Source organism: Sciurus carolinensis, chromosome 13 (assembly GCF_902686445.1).
Source record: "Sciurus carolinensis chromosome 13, mSciCar1.2, whole genome shotgun sequence".
In the NCBI taxonomy this organism is placed as follows: Eukaryota; Metazoa; Chordata; class Mammalia; order Rodentia; family Sciuridae; genus Sciurus; species Sciurus carolinensis.
The window spans coordinates 56,091,279-56,104,480 of NC_062225.1; the positions used below are offsets into that span (position 1 = coordinate 56,091,279).

Here is a 13,202-nt window from a genome sequence, read left to right on the forward strand (position 1 = left end):
AATCCTACAGGGAACAAACCCTAATGGATGGACTTTTGTGATCCTTGCCTCACCTATGTTTAACAGATTCTTGTATAGCTAATGAATTAGGGTGTAGATGGGGGAGAGACAGACTTTGAACACAGGCACAGAGGAAACAAGAATATTGGAAAGGAAGAGAGGAGAGCTCAAGGTTCAGGACAGCAGAACTTTGCTTTTAACCTTATAACCCTGAACATGGTCCCCAGATCAGTACAATGACTATGGAAGAAAGACTGACATTCTGGGTATGGTGGTGTATGCCTGTAACCCCAGTGACTGGGGAGGTTGAGGCAGGAGAATCACAAGTTTGAGGCCAGCCTTGCAACTCAGTAAGGACTTAAGCAACTCAGTGAGACCCTGACTCAAAATAAAAAATAAATAGGGTTGGATATTCAGCTCAGTGGTTAAGGGCTGGATTCAATTCCCAGTACCAAAGAGAGAAAGAGAGAGAGAGAGACAGACAGACAGACAGACAGACACAAGGAATCAGAAGGAAAATTCAGTCAAAAAGGAATGAAATATCGATATTCTCCACAGCACAGATGAACCTTGAAAACATTAAGCTGAATGAAAGAAGCCAGACACAAAAGAGAAAATATTGCTTGAATCCACTTACATGAAATGTCCAGAATAGGCAAATCCATAGAAACAGAAAACAGATTAGTGGCTGCCAGGAGATAGGCAAAGGGGAAATGGGGAGTGACAACTAGCAGGTACAGGATATCTTTTTGGGGTAATGAAAATGTTCTATAAGTTATATCTTAATGGTTAAAAGGGAGGAGGAGGAAATGTATATATCAACAATCTGATCTACCAGGAATGCCCCTGTGTAATCATTTTCTTCATAAGGCCACCTGCTAGCTGCTGATACTTCCATGTGCCCATCTGGATCACAGGAGACACTCAGCTCTCCCTCCCTGGCAAGGCAGTGCTGAGCAAATCAGCTCTCTCCACTTTCCCCTCCTCCCCACTTGTCACAGCCAGCCAACAGGCCACTCTGGAGGCACACCTGACATAAAGCACAGAGAAGAATTCCCGCAGGGGAAGGCCTGCTGGAGTAGACCACACTCACCACCAATATTTTATTCAAATGGACCTGACAGCCTTTCTGCTAACCAGCCCCACAGTAATGAACAACATAATGAATAATCGCATTAAAACCTCCCCCTCTAACTTGATTTTAAAGTTCTTCGATAATGTCTAGACAGGTTGGAACCCCCTTTCAAATGAGCTGATAGGAAAGTCACTAAAGAGGTGATAAAGTCAGGGGAAAGGTTCTTCTCATAATAGTCTTGCCAATACTCACCAAATCCATGCCCAGTACAATGTGCCACCTGCCCTCTGCCGTCAGGGGTTCTTATCTTAATGGAAGTAAAGCTCTATGCATGAAAAAAACCAACTGCCAGATTGTGGCATAGACACAACTGACACAGCTGAAATTCAAAAAAGGAATCAACCTCTAGAGGGGAGGAAGCTGTGGGTCCCTCAGCCTCAGACTGACCTTCTCACTTGCTAGATGAAAGCTGGTTGAAGGTCTGAGGCTCCTGCCTATTGGAAGACAAAGGAAGCAGACATTCCGCCTCTGGCCTCTGGCCTCTCCTCACATCCAGTGCCATCCCCAGCTTCTGGGGCAAAGGAGGCCATTAGAAACACCTTCAGGTAATAAGTGTGAGTCCTGACCTGGCTGACTGGGGAGAACAGCCCTTGGAAAATTAAGCTAGAGTAATGGAATTTTAATCGAACAGGATGGTCAGAATTAAATGCTCTCTCTTGGAGGAAGCCTACATTGAACCAACTCATTTATAATCCCAACCATTATGCCATTTGAAAGAGGGTGGTTTCTTTAGACTGAAAGAGGAGAAAGAAAAGAAAAGGAAAGGAAGGGAGGGAAAGTAAGAAAAGAAGGAAGGAAGAAAACATTTTAAAGGGAGGGGTCAGGAGAACAGAGGAAGGGAGAATGGCACAGAATGCATCTGTCAGTCACTGAGAAAGCAGTCACTGCCAAGGTGCGTGTTGGAGTAACAAAGCCCTTCCTCGTCCTCCACCCATTCCTTGGGACCTGCATGGGGATGCCATGGCCCATCTGATGCTTTGGAACTAATTCAGCACAAACTAAGTTGCCATCCTGCTTGGGCACAGAATCTGACCCCAGTCAGAGTGCCAGCTTCAGTCTCCAGGATCAGAGTGTATGTTTGGTCTCTTAATGAAATGGTTTGGCATTTAGGCCTCATCAAGGAATACCTGCAGAGCCTAATGTGTGCACAACCTTAAGTCAGATGGCACTCCAATGGACCAAGGAAATCCTGCTGTTTTCTCTTGACAGTGCCTGGGCCCATCTCCATAGGCAGGCTGGATAGGCAGCCCGAATGACTGGAAGGATTTGATTCATTGTAACAAATAAGGAGAGCCCCAAATGGGTAAGATCTTAGAAGGAAAGAGTGGGGGTGGGGTGGGAGTGTTGGGAGGGCAAAGGGTTAAAAAAATAAATCTTCTGCACTCTTGAATTTTCTTCTGCACTCTTGGGATGGTGGTGTATATGTTGGGGTAGGGGTGCAGGTGGCTGGTAAGAGAAGGCATATAAGCACACAAACATTGCCTCAGTCCCTCTGACATGTGCGCATGCAGCAGAATCACCTGAAGGACCTGTAGTAACAGACATTTCCTAGAGCTTTTGATTCAGGAGATCTGGGGTGGAGCCTAAATACACATGCCTAACGACTCCCCAGGAGATACACTCTGGACCACACTTTGAGAACCAGTGCCTTCAAACCCTTGCTGAGAGGCCAGTGAGTGTGGGAATCTTATCTAATGCTCTCTGCACCGGGAGAACCCTTACTCGGCTCTTAATAGAAGTTCGTCTCTCCAAAAGAGCAGACCCCAGCCTCCTCCTGCCCCCATGAAAAGGCCCCAGTTCCCCTCCCCCTACTACCCCGTGAGCTCCTGGTGGCAAGAAGTGTGCCTGACCTACCTTGTAAACTCTGCCCCTAGCACAGGACCCAGCCCAGATCTAGGTGCTTAGGAAATACTTGCCGAATGGCCGAATGTTCTCATCCAGTCTTGACAGCCACCACAGGAAGTGACCCAGGCAGGAGTACATGACAAGAGGGTGGTGACAGGGATGGTGGGAAGGCTGACAAGATGAGCAGCAAGTGGCAGAGGAAGATTCTGGGTATATTCTGGGAATATTCAGGTGAAAGGGACAAACATTTTTGAAGATGCATCTTTCTCCTAAATAAGAAAATTTTCAGAGAGAAAAGAAAGGCCTGGGGTAGCCTCCATGGGATAGTGGACACCTATCATTTGCAGACAGTTCCCAGACAATATGCTTACATCAGTCAGGTCAAGGCTAGTGAACAGAACAGGGCACAGGGAGCCCGAAGAGGCAGAGAGAGCACTGGGTCCCTGGTCTGAGGAAAGTCCACTTACAGTTCAACGTAGGACATGGGGCCATGCCTTCAAGCAAATGGCACCAAGGTGCCTCCACACACTCATCAGCAATGCACACAAGCACTGCCACAGATATGCCCCTGTTAAGGGATTTATGGGCAAAATGACAGAACAGCCCCAACTTCATGGGGGTAACAGTGTTTCTAGGAGCCATTTTGGCAGCAGCCCCTTTGTGTTCCACCCACAGAAACCATTCCACCAGCTCTTCTCTCCAGAAAAGCAATGTGCTGCGAGTGTACTTCTCACTTGAAATATTCAACAACAGGTTATATGCCCCAGAAGGAAATATTTGCTCTGGCCAAGCTTAGTGTAAGTTAACATAAAGGACCCAGGACCTGGAGTCCCAGGGACTGCCTGGAATCTTGGCTTTGACTTTTAACAGCTGTGTGGCCTAGAGCAAGTCACTTAAACCTCCCTGAACTTACAAACACCAGTGGTTTCCATTTGTGATGGCGCAGGTGAAGGCCCCAGGGAGGCACCAGATGCTGCATGCTCTGCACTCTGAAAATGCCATTCAGTGGTGCGTCATCCTTCAGCCCCCCGCTCTACCCTGAGCCTGGGAATACCTGCAATCCAGGGATCTGGAGAGGCAGATTCACTTCTCCCACCAGCCACGTGAAAAGAAACAGTGACAACAATAAAGGCCCCCTCCCCCCACTTTCTTTTCCTTCAATTAAAATCAACAAGCAAGGCAGCACCAGATTAATATCTCTCTAATTACTAAGTTGTCAGTCACAGGGTGAATAACTCCATAATTTAGCTCTCAAGCTTACTCCCCATGTTGACACTGATAGCAGGGATCTGAGGCCCACAAAGACACTTGTGGGACACCCCCATGACTGCTTTCCCCATCTGCTCCCCCTGCTCAGAATATGAATTCCCCACACCCTCTGCCTGTATGGTCTCATCTATTGTAATCCTTCCCAGATTTTCACTTCATGGAACACTGTGTTCCGCGCACTTGGGGTGGGGACAGGAGGCCATGGGTAAGCAACTGAGGTGAGACTGCTCAAACCAGAAGGAACAACTGAGCCTCTGGCTGCCCTAGGCCCTGGCCAGCTACCCTGAGAGCTAAGGAAGTTCCTCCTCTGGGAGCTGAGAAACTCTGCTCTCATCCAACAACCAAAAGCAAGTATTATTAAAATCCCATTTCCAAATAAGGAAACAGGAGTCCAGAGGTCAAGTTCCTCACTGGAAAGTGGAAGCCAACCCTCCAACAGAGGCAGTCCAATGGGGGGACCCAGACTGGTGGTCAGTGCTCCACTGCCGGCCTCAATACCTGTAGGTCCAGATCTTCCAAAGAGCTCTTTCTACCACCTGCCTCTTCCCATCTAGACTCCTGTAGCACCCAGGGTTCACACACACATTCCCAGTTGTGCAGGGGACCTTCCTGTGATCTGATCATACTCTTCCCAGAAGGTTGAACACAGAGCAGGCACCAGAATGGACACCACTGGAACTGAAGACGTGTGGAACAGCCCCCAACGCATCCACCCGCCAACTGGTCCAGGACATCACTCTCAGTTGCCACCATGCCATAACTACACACAATCTCTAATCCCTACAGCGATCCTGCAAGGTAGAAACTATCTTCCCAACTCACGCAGAGGACAAAGAGACTCACGGGGGTGAGCTGGTTACCAATAGACACAGCTACAAGGAAACCCCAGGAGTCAAACTCCATCTGCAGATTCAAAGCCGCAGTCTTTCCACTGCCAGACTGCCTCCTGCTCAGAAGACCAGGAGCAGGTTGTCTCAAGAAAGATACAAAAGCCTGAGCCTGGGGACCTGAAAGCTGTTGGCCCTGTGTAGGGATAAAACTGGTGGCTTGCTACACATCTACTTGGACCCTTGGAGACTTCTACTGTATCAACAAAGCTTTTTCAGGAAAGGGGTTGTGCCTGCTGCTATTATTTAACAGCTATCCCCATAGTTACTGGTTAGCCTTTTAGCACAATGAGCTGACAGCTGAATGAGAATGAATTCCTTTTAAGACATATTCACAGCAGGCCTCACACACACCAGCACTGGGATGTGATGGAGAAAGGCACAGTCCCTTCCTCATGGAGGTCAGAGAGAGCAAGAACCGGACAGGGAGAATATGACACTCAGTGGTCCACGAGATCTCCACTGGGGAGCAGGGAGGGCTGTGCCGCCACCCTGCAGCCTGTGTGCAGAGCAGCTGTGCCCGGCACTAAACAGGAACAGCAAGCTGCTCAGGGCACAGAAAGCTGCTCCCCAACCCCAGCAGGCCAAATGAGGGCCAAACCAAGCCCCTCCCATGAAAGAAAAGTCAGCCTACCACGATCATAAATTGTAGCTGTTTTTAAAAGGTCGGGAATGGTCTTTCACTTGGTTTCTTTGTAACTGCCTCTCCTTCCTCCTCCTCTGCAGAACTGCTGGTCTGTCTGAGGTGCTCAGTAGTACCCACTGCTGCCAACACACTGTTCTTGCTGCAAACTGATACCCCCATGGAGAGTTGCTTTGTTTCTTCTGTTTTGTTTTAACACCATTAGGTCACATCTCCTGAAACCCCCAATTCCACAACAAAACCACAAAAGCCCAATTCTCCAGAAGACCTCTGACCCACAAGTTTTAAAACAAGGTTTCATACCTTTCTGAGATCATGGCATGGACTGGGGGTGTAGCCCAGAGGGAGAGCACTTGTCTACCATGTGTGAGGCCCTGCGTTCGATCCCCAGTACCAGGAAAATAAATAAATAAAAAGTCATTTTTGTCATTCCATGGTACACACAACAAATGACAACATATGCTCTGCCCCTTTGAGGCTCTCTACTCCCTCGGTGCCTCAGAGCTGATGGGACAGCATCTCAGTACACCTGTAACCCTCATGCCTGGTATTATCTATTGGGAAGCTCTTTTTGAAACAGTAGAAGTGTCATGAAACCTCAGGAAAATCATAATAGAAGTGAAAAAGGCAGACAGATCAAAGGGTCTGGAAGTTGATGGACACAGCTGGAATAAAACAAGAAGCCAATCAGAGCTGATGGGCCACTGCCCCAACCTCGAGGTCCCTGCCTGCCAGTCCACAGTCTGAGCTGTCACATCCCAAACTGATATCAGAGTCCCAAGGAGGGAACACAGGGCATTCTAATCAGCAAAGGCTTTGGAGCTGAAATAGGCTATTCACCGTCCCAACTCAGAGGAGGAGTCTAGCATTCCTGTGTTATTCGGTGTAGCCTGGAAATATTAATAGCTTCTAAAAAGGTTAGCAAAATGCACGATGAGAAATCTACAGTAGGTTACTAAGGGAAACCAGGATGCTTAGTGCCAGCATCTCACCTGTTGTGGCTAATGTCTGGAAGGAACCCTGTGGTTCCTCCCAGACTCTGCTCTTTGGGTCCCTTAGGGATGAAACATGGGGCTGAAGCCACCAGTGGGCATTTCCTGGGTCCTACTTGTGTTCCATGCAGGTCCTCTCAAAAAAGGCAGTCTCACATCTCTATCTGGTTTTTATAAGCCCACTCATTTACCATTTCCTCCTAAGGGAAAAGTCTTAGGAGAACTTTTGTGAAGGGTATTGTGAGCATGCCTGGCTTGAAGGGAAGAGGAACCTGATGCGTGGCAATACCCTTGTTCTTCCTCCTGCCCTTTTCCCATCATGCTGGGCCCTTGGGTGCTGCCCCATGAGATGTAGGAGGGGCCTGTCGAGGCTCCCTCAGTGGAGATTCCCTTCTCTAGGGGAAGTGCCTCCCTACGCACCCAGAGGGCTGGCAGGGCAGCCACAGCTGCTGGGCTATGTCAAGTGTGAAACAAACCTCCCCTGTCATTGAAAAAGCTACCCCAGGGGACACTGGAGTAAAGGATATTTATAGCTCTCATGTATGCATCCCTGAACTTGTGTGTTTAAGTTAAGAGACATAGAAACAACACGTCCAAAGGCATACAAATGGAATTCCACAAACGGAGACAGTGGCTAAATCTGGAATTCTAGGGAACCCACACTCACCCCCAACACACATCCTCCTAAATATGGGTATTCTGGGACCTGGGATAAACTGGACTTCAGTCCTTCTCTCTTCAGGGTATCAAGTTCTGCCTTCCTGCCAAGGATTAAGAGATCAGCCTGGAGTCCAGGCTGGAGAGCAGCTTGCCAAGCAGCTCCCCACTGACTTGTCTGTATAGAGGGAATTCTTCCCAGTTCCCCTTGTTCCAAGTAGGGCAGAGGCAGAAGGGAAAATCCCACCTCTCCAATCCCCAAGAAGACAGTGGGGATGGAACAGAGCGCATGCCAAAGTTCTAAATGCTGGGCAAAAAAGGAGAAACTCCACTCAGACCCTGGCAGAAAGCCAGATCTCCCTGCGAGGCCCCTGGTGAGGAGGAAGATGCTGCCATTAACTTTCACTCCAAATGCGTCACGGTCCAAATGTTACACTGCCTTTGGACCACCCATGGGCTCAGTCAAGAGCAGAAAGGGCTTCCCTTTGGCAGCAATGCTAGTGAATAAGCTGGGACATTGAGGAATGTCCTCAGGCAAAGCAAATGATGGGGACTAACATCCCACACACTCTCATACTCTCATTCTTTGTCTCTCTCTCTCTCTCTCTCTCTCTCTCTCTCTCTCCTAATAGCAGCACAGGTCGAGTGAAAAGCACTCTTCTCTAGAAGGAAAAAGGTCACCCTACTTCGATAATTCCTTGATTGGTAGATTCCAAATATGTAAATTGGGTGTGACTTTGAACTTGACTGGGGTCATTGAGAAGGTCAAGAGTAAGCAAGTAGACTAGAGGTGCCAACCTGGGGTTAGTGCTACTGCTGTTATTTAAACAGGTCCAGCAGGTGCCCATGTGCATGAGTGAACATTTTGGAGAGAAAGCAACTGCTTTCTAGCACTCCGAGCTTCCTCCTCATCCCATCTTACCTCCCTGAAAAATAAACCAGCTAAAGCCTACATATGCCCCTTGCTTCTCAAATTCTGCACAGAACTCTTAGATATTTCTCATATAAACAGGGGTGAGGCTCCATATCTCTACTGAAAAGATTCTAGATCTGGCCTTCTAGTGAACCTTCTATCAACTCCAGGCATAATGCACTGTCCTCTTCCACCTGTGGATCCTTCCCCCCATGAAATTCCCAGAGCAGAGTACAATAATTTCTGGTACTATCTTTTATACATCTACTGTACATGAAGAACAGTGTCAACTACTTTTACATACCTTAAAGAATTTAAGATAGCCTACAACTCTGCAGTGTAGAGTCTCATTATCCATGTGTTTACTATTACAAAGAAGGTAAATAGCATCATTAGAATCATGTGACTAATGGTTTTAAATCCCATGGGCTTTCCTCTGCTGCCCATCAGGTTTAAAATTTTCTATACACACATATATGTGCGCCTATGTTTGTATATGTGTTTGTTTATAATTATTATTATAACATACATCTGACAGTGATCCTTAGAGGCATGGGGTCTCAATGACCAAGTACAACACAGAAATCTCTTACATAAGAGATATGAACAGGTATGTGATCCACACACTTCTACTTATGCTGACATTAGATTCCTACCTTAAATTTACTCTTTTGCATTCCCCAGATGCTTAATATAGTACTAGGTGTACAGAAGGCACTTATCACTTGGTCTCATCATTGGCTTATTAGTTAAAGAGATGAATTATCACTAACTTTGATCCCAAAACAGATGTCTTAGCCACTAGGAGAAACACTAAAGGGGCCTAACACACATTTGGGCCAACAGAGTAGGTGTCCCACAACTAAGTAAAAACAAGCCTTATGTTGATCTTGGTATATATATTCTAATCCTCTGCTGGAGAGAGCAATTAGAATGACATATGGGGATCCCTGGTTCTATGAGTGGGCTTCACTTGGGGTGTTTCTTTGGATTTAAGTTCAAGATGGCATACAAACCCCACTCTGAGAATGGCTGTGAAGACTCCAGGTATCAAATCAATGTGCACACAATCTGACTGACATGGGGATGCATCTTAGCATTTCCCATGACTTCCTGTGTGCATAATCACCTCAAATGAGTGTGGATTCAGACATAATCTTAATCCCTGTAGCATCTCAATAGCTATGTGACCTTAGGCAAGCAACTCAGCCTTTCTGAGCCCATGTCCTCATCTGCAGAAGGGAAAGTTGTCTCACAGAGTAAATAAGGTAATATTTGCAAGTGGTTGCCTCAGAGTGACATGTAGAAGGCACTCTGCAAATATCAGTTGGCTCTGAGAGCGCACAGAACAGCCCTGACATACCCATGCTGAGCTGAATGGGATATATGGTCAAAAAATGATCATAGTGACAGGTAAAAGAGATAAGGGAAGAGGAGGTAATGAAAGAAGTTAAAATTGGAGAAAAATTTTTAAAACCTTCCTTTTTCAATCAATCACGCCAACCTCTTGTTTATTAACTATACTTCTTAAGAGTTGATCTTCTTTCATTAAATGAGTTCTGCCTCTTGCCCTCCATACCTTCTCACAAAGGTAGAAGGAACAACAACTACAGGCAGGCAACCAAAAGGAGCCCTGGGAAGCCAAGAACTGTTGTGTAGTGATGGGCCAGTAAAGGGGGTGGCTTCTGGCACCCTGAACTGCCAGCAGTTCTCCATCTTCAGTTTTAGAAGCCAAGACCACATTAAGGTACTCCCCCATGTCATTTTCAGAATCCAACACAGAAGCTAACTGAGTACCACAACTCTGAAAGCCAAATCTAGACAAGTTACAAAGAACAGCACTCCTTTAACTGAGTACCAAGTATGTGCTGGGCTCATCAGTTGGCATATGGCACACGGTATCTGCACAGGAGGATGGTCTTTTTTCTTTTTAACCCCATTTTACAGATAAAGAAACTACCACTGGCTTCCCCTGAAAGATCTCTAAGCCTTTCAGCTGCTCACACACCCTCACCAACTCAAGTCAGTCTGACACCAGAAAACTTCTGCTTAAGTCTTCAGGTAAATCATAGAACTGGATTCTGCAAAACTTCATCACACAATCAGCTGAGGCTCAGAGCAAAAGAGGGTCTGGGAAGAGGGTGGAGTGGGAAAGGAAGAGAGAGAAAAGGCCTTACTCCTTTAGGAGCACAGTCTGATTTGCAAACACTGGCCAGAGGCTGCAGCTGAAGAAGTGTGCATTTTCTTTCTGCACTGCAATCTCTCCAAAGAAAACCCAAAGTCACCTGGCCCTCCTGAGGGGAAAATGCTCTTCCTCCAAGATACACACTGAACTCTTAACCCTTCTCCCCCACACCCACCCCAGGGAGTGGCTGGATGGTTGTTGTTTCTTTTCTTTTTCCCTGTGGTCCTCGGGTAACACCACAAATTACGTTTCCAGGGACTGGAGTCCCAGAGTGCAATGATGTTGTAATAAACATAACCAGGACCAAATGCCTTCCCATCATGTTAGATGATGCCATTTCCCACCAATCAGGCTCCTCCGGCAGGCAGACCACTCACCAATGAGGGACCAGACGGAGGCTGTGAGGGGGAGACCTGGTCATCTGCAACTAAAAATAAGGGCGCTTCACCATTGGCCATTGCCACTTTGCAACAGGAGTTGGGACCCACACAGAAGGACCCACACAGGCAAAACTTTCACAGTCCAGGGGTTCACATGGGTAGGCCAGTCTGTGTGCGTTTTTTTTCCCCTAATGTCCTGACTTGAGAAAAGACCTGATCCCGAGGGAGTCCTGGCAGACACACCCTCCCACCTACACACCTCAGTTTCCAAAAGCCCTTCGGCGCCACAAAGAATCAGGGAAAAGGAGACGTCGGCCAGAGGCCAAGACACTCACCTGTCCGGCCGTGTCATAGAGTCCCAGGAGGTACTGCTTGCCCCCCACGGTAACGCTGACTGCAAGGACAGAAGTGGGGGTGGGGAGAGAAGCTCACAATGACCTGGACTCTGAGGCAATTTCGCTCCCCACCAGAACCCTCCTCTCCCAACCCAGCTGGTGGCATGTGGGTACTCCCCGGGAGATGTCACCCCCTTTTCCTTTGCGCAAGGCTCGCTGTGAAGTGGCATGAGTTGGGATGTGATGTGGTCCCCAGCTATCCATCCCCTTCTCCCAAGTCCCAAAGACTCGTTTTGCCAGAAACCCTCAAATGTTTCTCCCAGGGGCTTGTGGCAATAGGGGAGGCAACTGTGGGAAGGTCAAGGAGGGCGCGAAGGGGACTGGGGAGTGTGGGGAGCAGGGGCGGGAGAGGGGTCGAGAAAGAGGGGTGGGAGCTGCAGCAAGGGGGTGGCCAGAGACACACAGCCTCAGGGGTGGGCAGTTCGCCTGGTGGAGGGCGCGGCGGGGGAGGGGTGGGTAGTGCGCTCAGGGGAGGCAGCCAGGGGGCTCCGCGAAAGTTGCTCTAAAGTTCCCGGCCCGGGAGCGGCCCCTTAGTCAGCAGTTCTGAGGCTTACCTGCGTAGTGGTCGAAGACGGTGGGCACGTACTCCTCCGGGAAGGCGTCGTTGGCATAACTCATGAGCAGGCACGTCTTGCCCACCGCTCCGTCGCCGACCACCACGCACTTGAGCATCAGCGCGCCGGGCCCGTGAGCCATGCTGCGGCCGGCCGGCCTCCGGGCATGGTCCCCCCGGAGCCCCCGCCCCGGCCCCGGGCTCAGCCCCAGCCCGCCTGGGGGGTCCGCCGCCGTCGCCGCCGCTCGGCGCAGCAGGGCCACCCCCCCGGCCCCATGCAGCGGCTCCCCTCGCCGGAGGGGAGGGGGCGGCGGGCCCGGGGCGCTGCCGCCGCCTCGGTCGTTGCCGGGATCCCCGGCCCGGCCCCGGTCGCCGCGCCCGCCCTCTGCCCCCACCGCCCGGCGCCCGCGCCCTCTCCCCGGCCCGGCCTCCCCAGGAGGATCCGCTGGATCATAAGACTGTCCGGCCCCGGGGGAGACGGCAACTTTGGGGAGGGCGGCGGAGGGAGGGGAGGGGCCAGGCGGCTCTCCCCGCCCCGCGCCGGCCCCGGCCCCCGCCCTGCTCGGCCCGGGAGGAGGGCGGGCCCCGGCGCCTCCCCCGAGTGCGGCCGCCCGCCCCGCGCCCCCGCCCTGCCGCCGCGGCCGCCGCGCGGCCTGCCGCTCACCCTAGCTTGACTCCCCGCGAGGACAGCGCGGAGGGGCGAGGAGGAGGAGCCCGGGAGGAGCGGGAGGAGGGTGAGGCGGGTGAGGCGGGGGAGGGGGCCGGAGGGAAGCGCTCGCCCGGAGCCGAGGGCTCCTCGCTAAAGTGCCCACTGCGCTCGGAAACGTCCACAGGCCTCGGTGCCGGGAGAAGACAAGGAGGCCGCTCGGGGAACCACGACGACTTCAACGATGACGCAAGAGTCATGCAAAATTCTGCATATATATTTAAACTCCACCCGGAAGGCAAGAGCCATCCTATCGGCCTCTTAAGTGCACAATAGAACTAGAAATCAAGGAGAAAGGCCAAGAGGATTTAAAAATAATTTAGGAGGCGCCCGGAGTGGGGATGGGGATGGGGGTCCTGAGCTGGAAGGCAGGACTCCTGGTTTATTGCTTAGTCTCCTCCACCACCCCCACACCTTTAACAGCACGAGCTTGAATCATTTTCTATAACACTGGTGACTAAGAGATACGGAGTGTTGAACCGTTAAAGCACCCCCCAAAGAGCCAGAAAAGGGACATTCGTAGGCTCTGGTTGCTGCACATGTACCGGTGCTCCCCCTGGAGGCGACATTCTCCTAGGCCCTCTTTCGGTCCTACGTGTCCCTCCTAGGTGTTCTACTCTGATGTCTGAGAAGTGATACCCT

At 50.1% G+C, this 13,202-nt stretch overlaps 1 protein-coding gene across 2 annotated transcripts in view; it reads right to left on the reverse strand.

The window, feature by feature from the left end:
* Positions 1–12,390, reverse strand: part of Rhoq (ras homolog family member Q) — a 34,868-nt gene extending 22,478 nt beyond the window's left edge. Inside the window, exons 1-2 of one of the 2 annotated variants that reach the window (XM_047523429.1) lie at positions 11,856–12,390; positions 11,242–11,300 (exon numbers count right to left, since the gene is read on the reverse strand). In XM_047523429.1, the coding sequence (XP_047379385.1) occupies positions 11,242–11,300; positions 11,856–11,997 (201 nt within the window). In that variant the 5' untranslated portion in view covers positions 11,998–12,390. The remainder of the gene's footprint in view (positions 1–11,241; positions 11,301–11,855) is intronic. The other variant, XM_047523428.1, reaches the window with a different exon arrangement.
* Between the last annotated feature and the right edge of the window lie 812 nt (positions 12,391–13,202).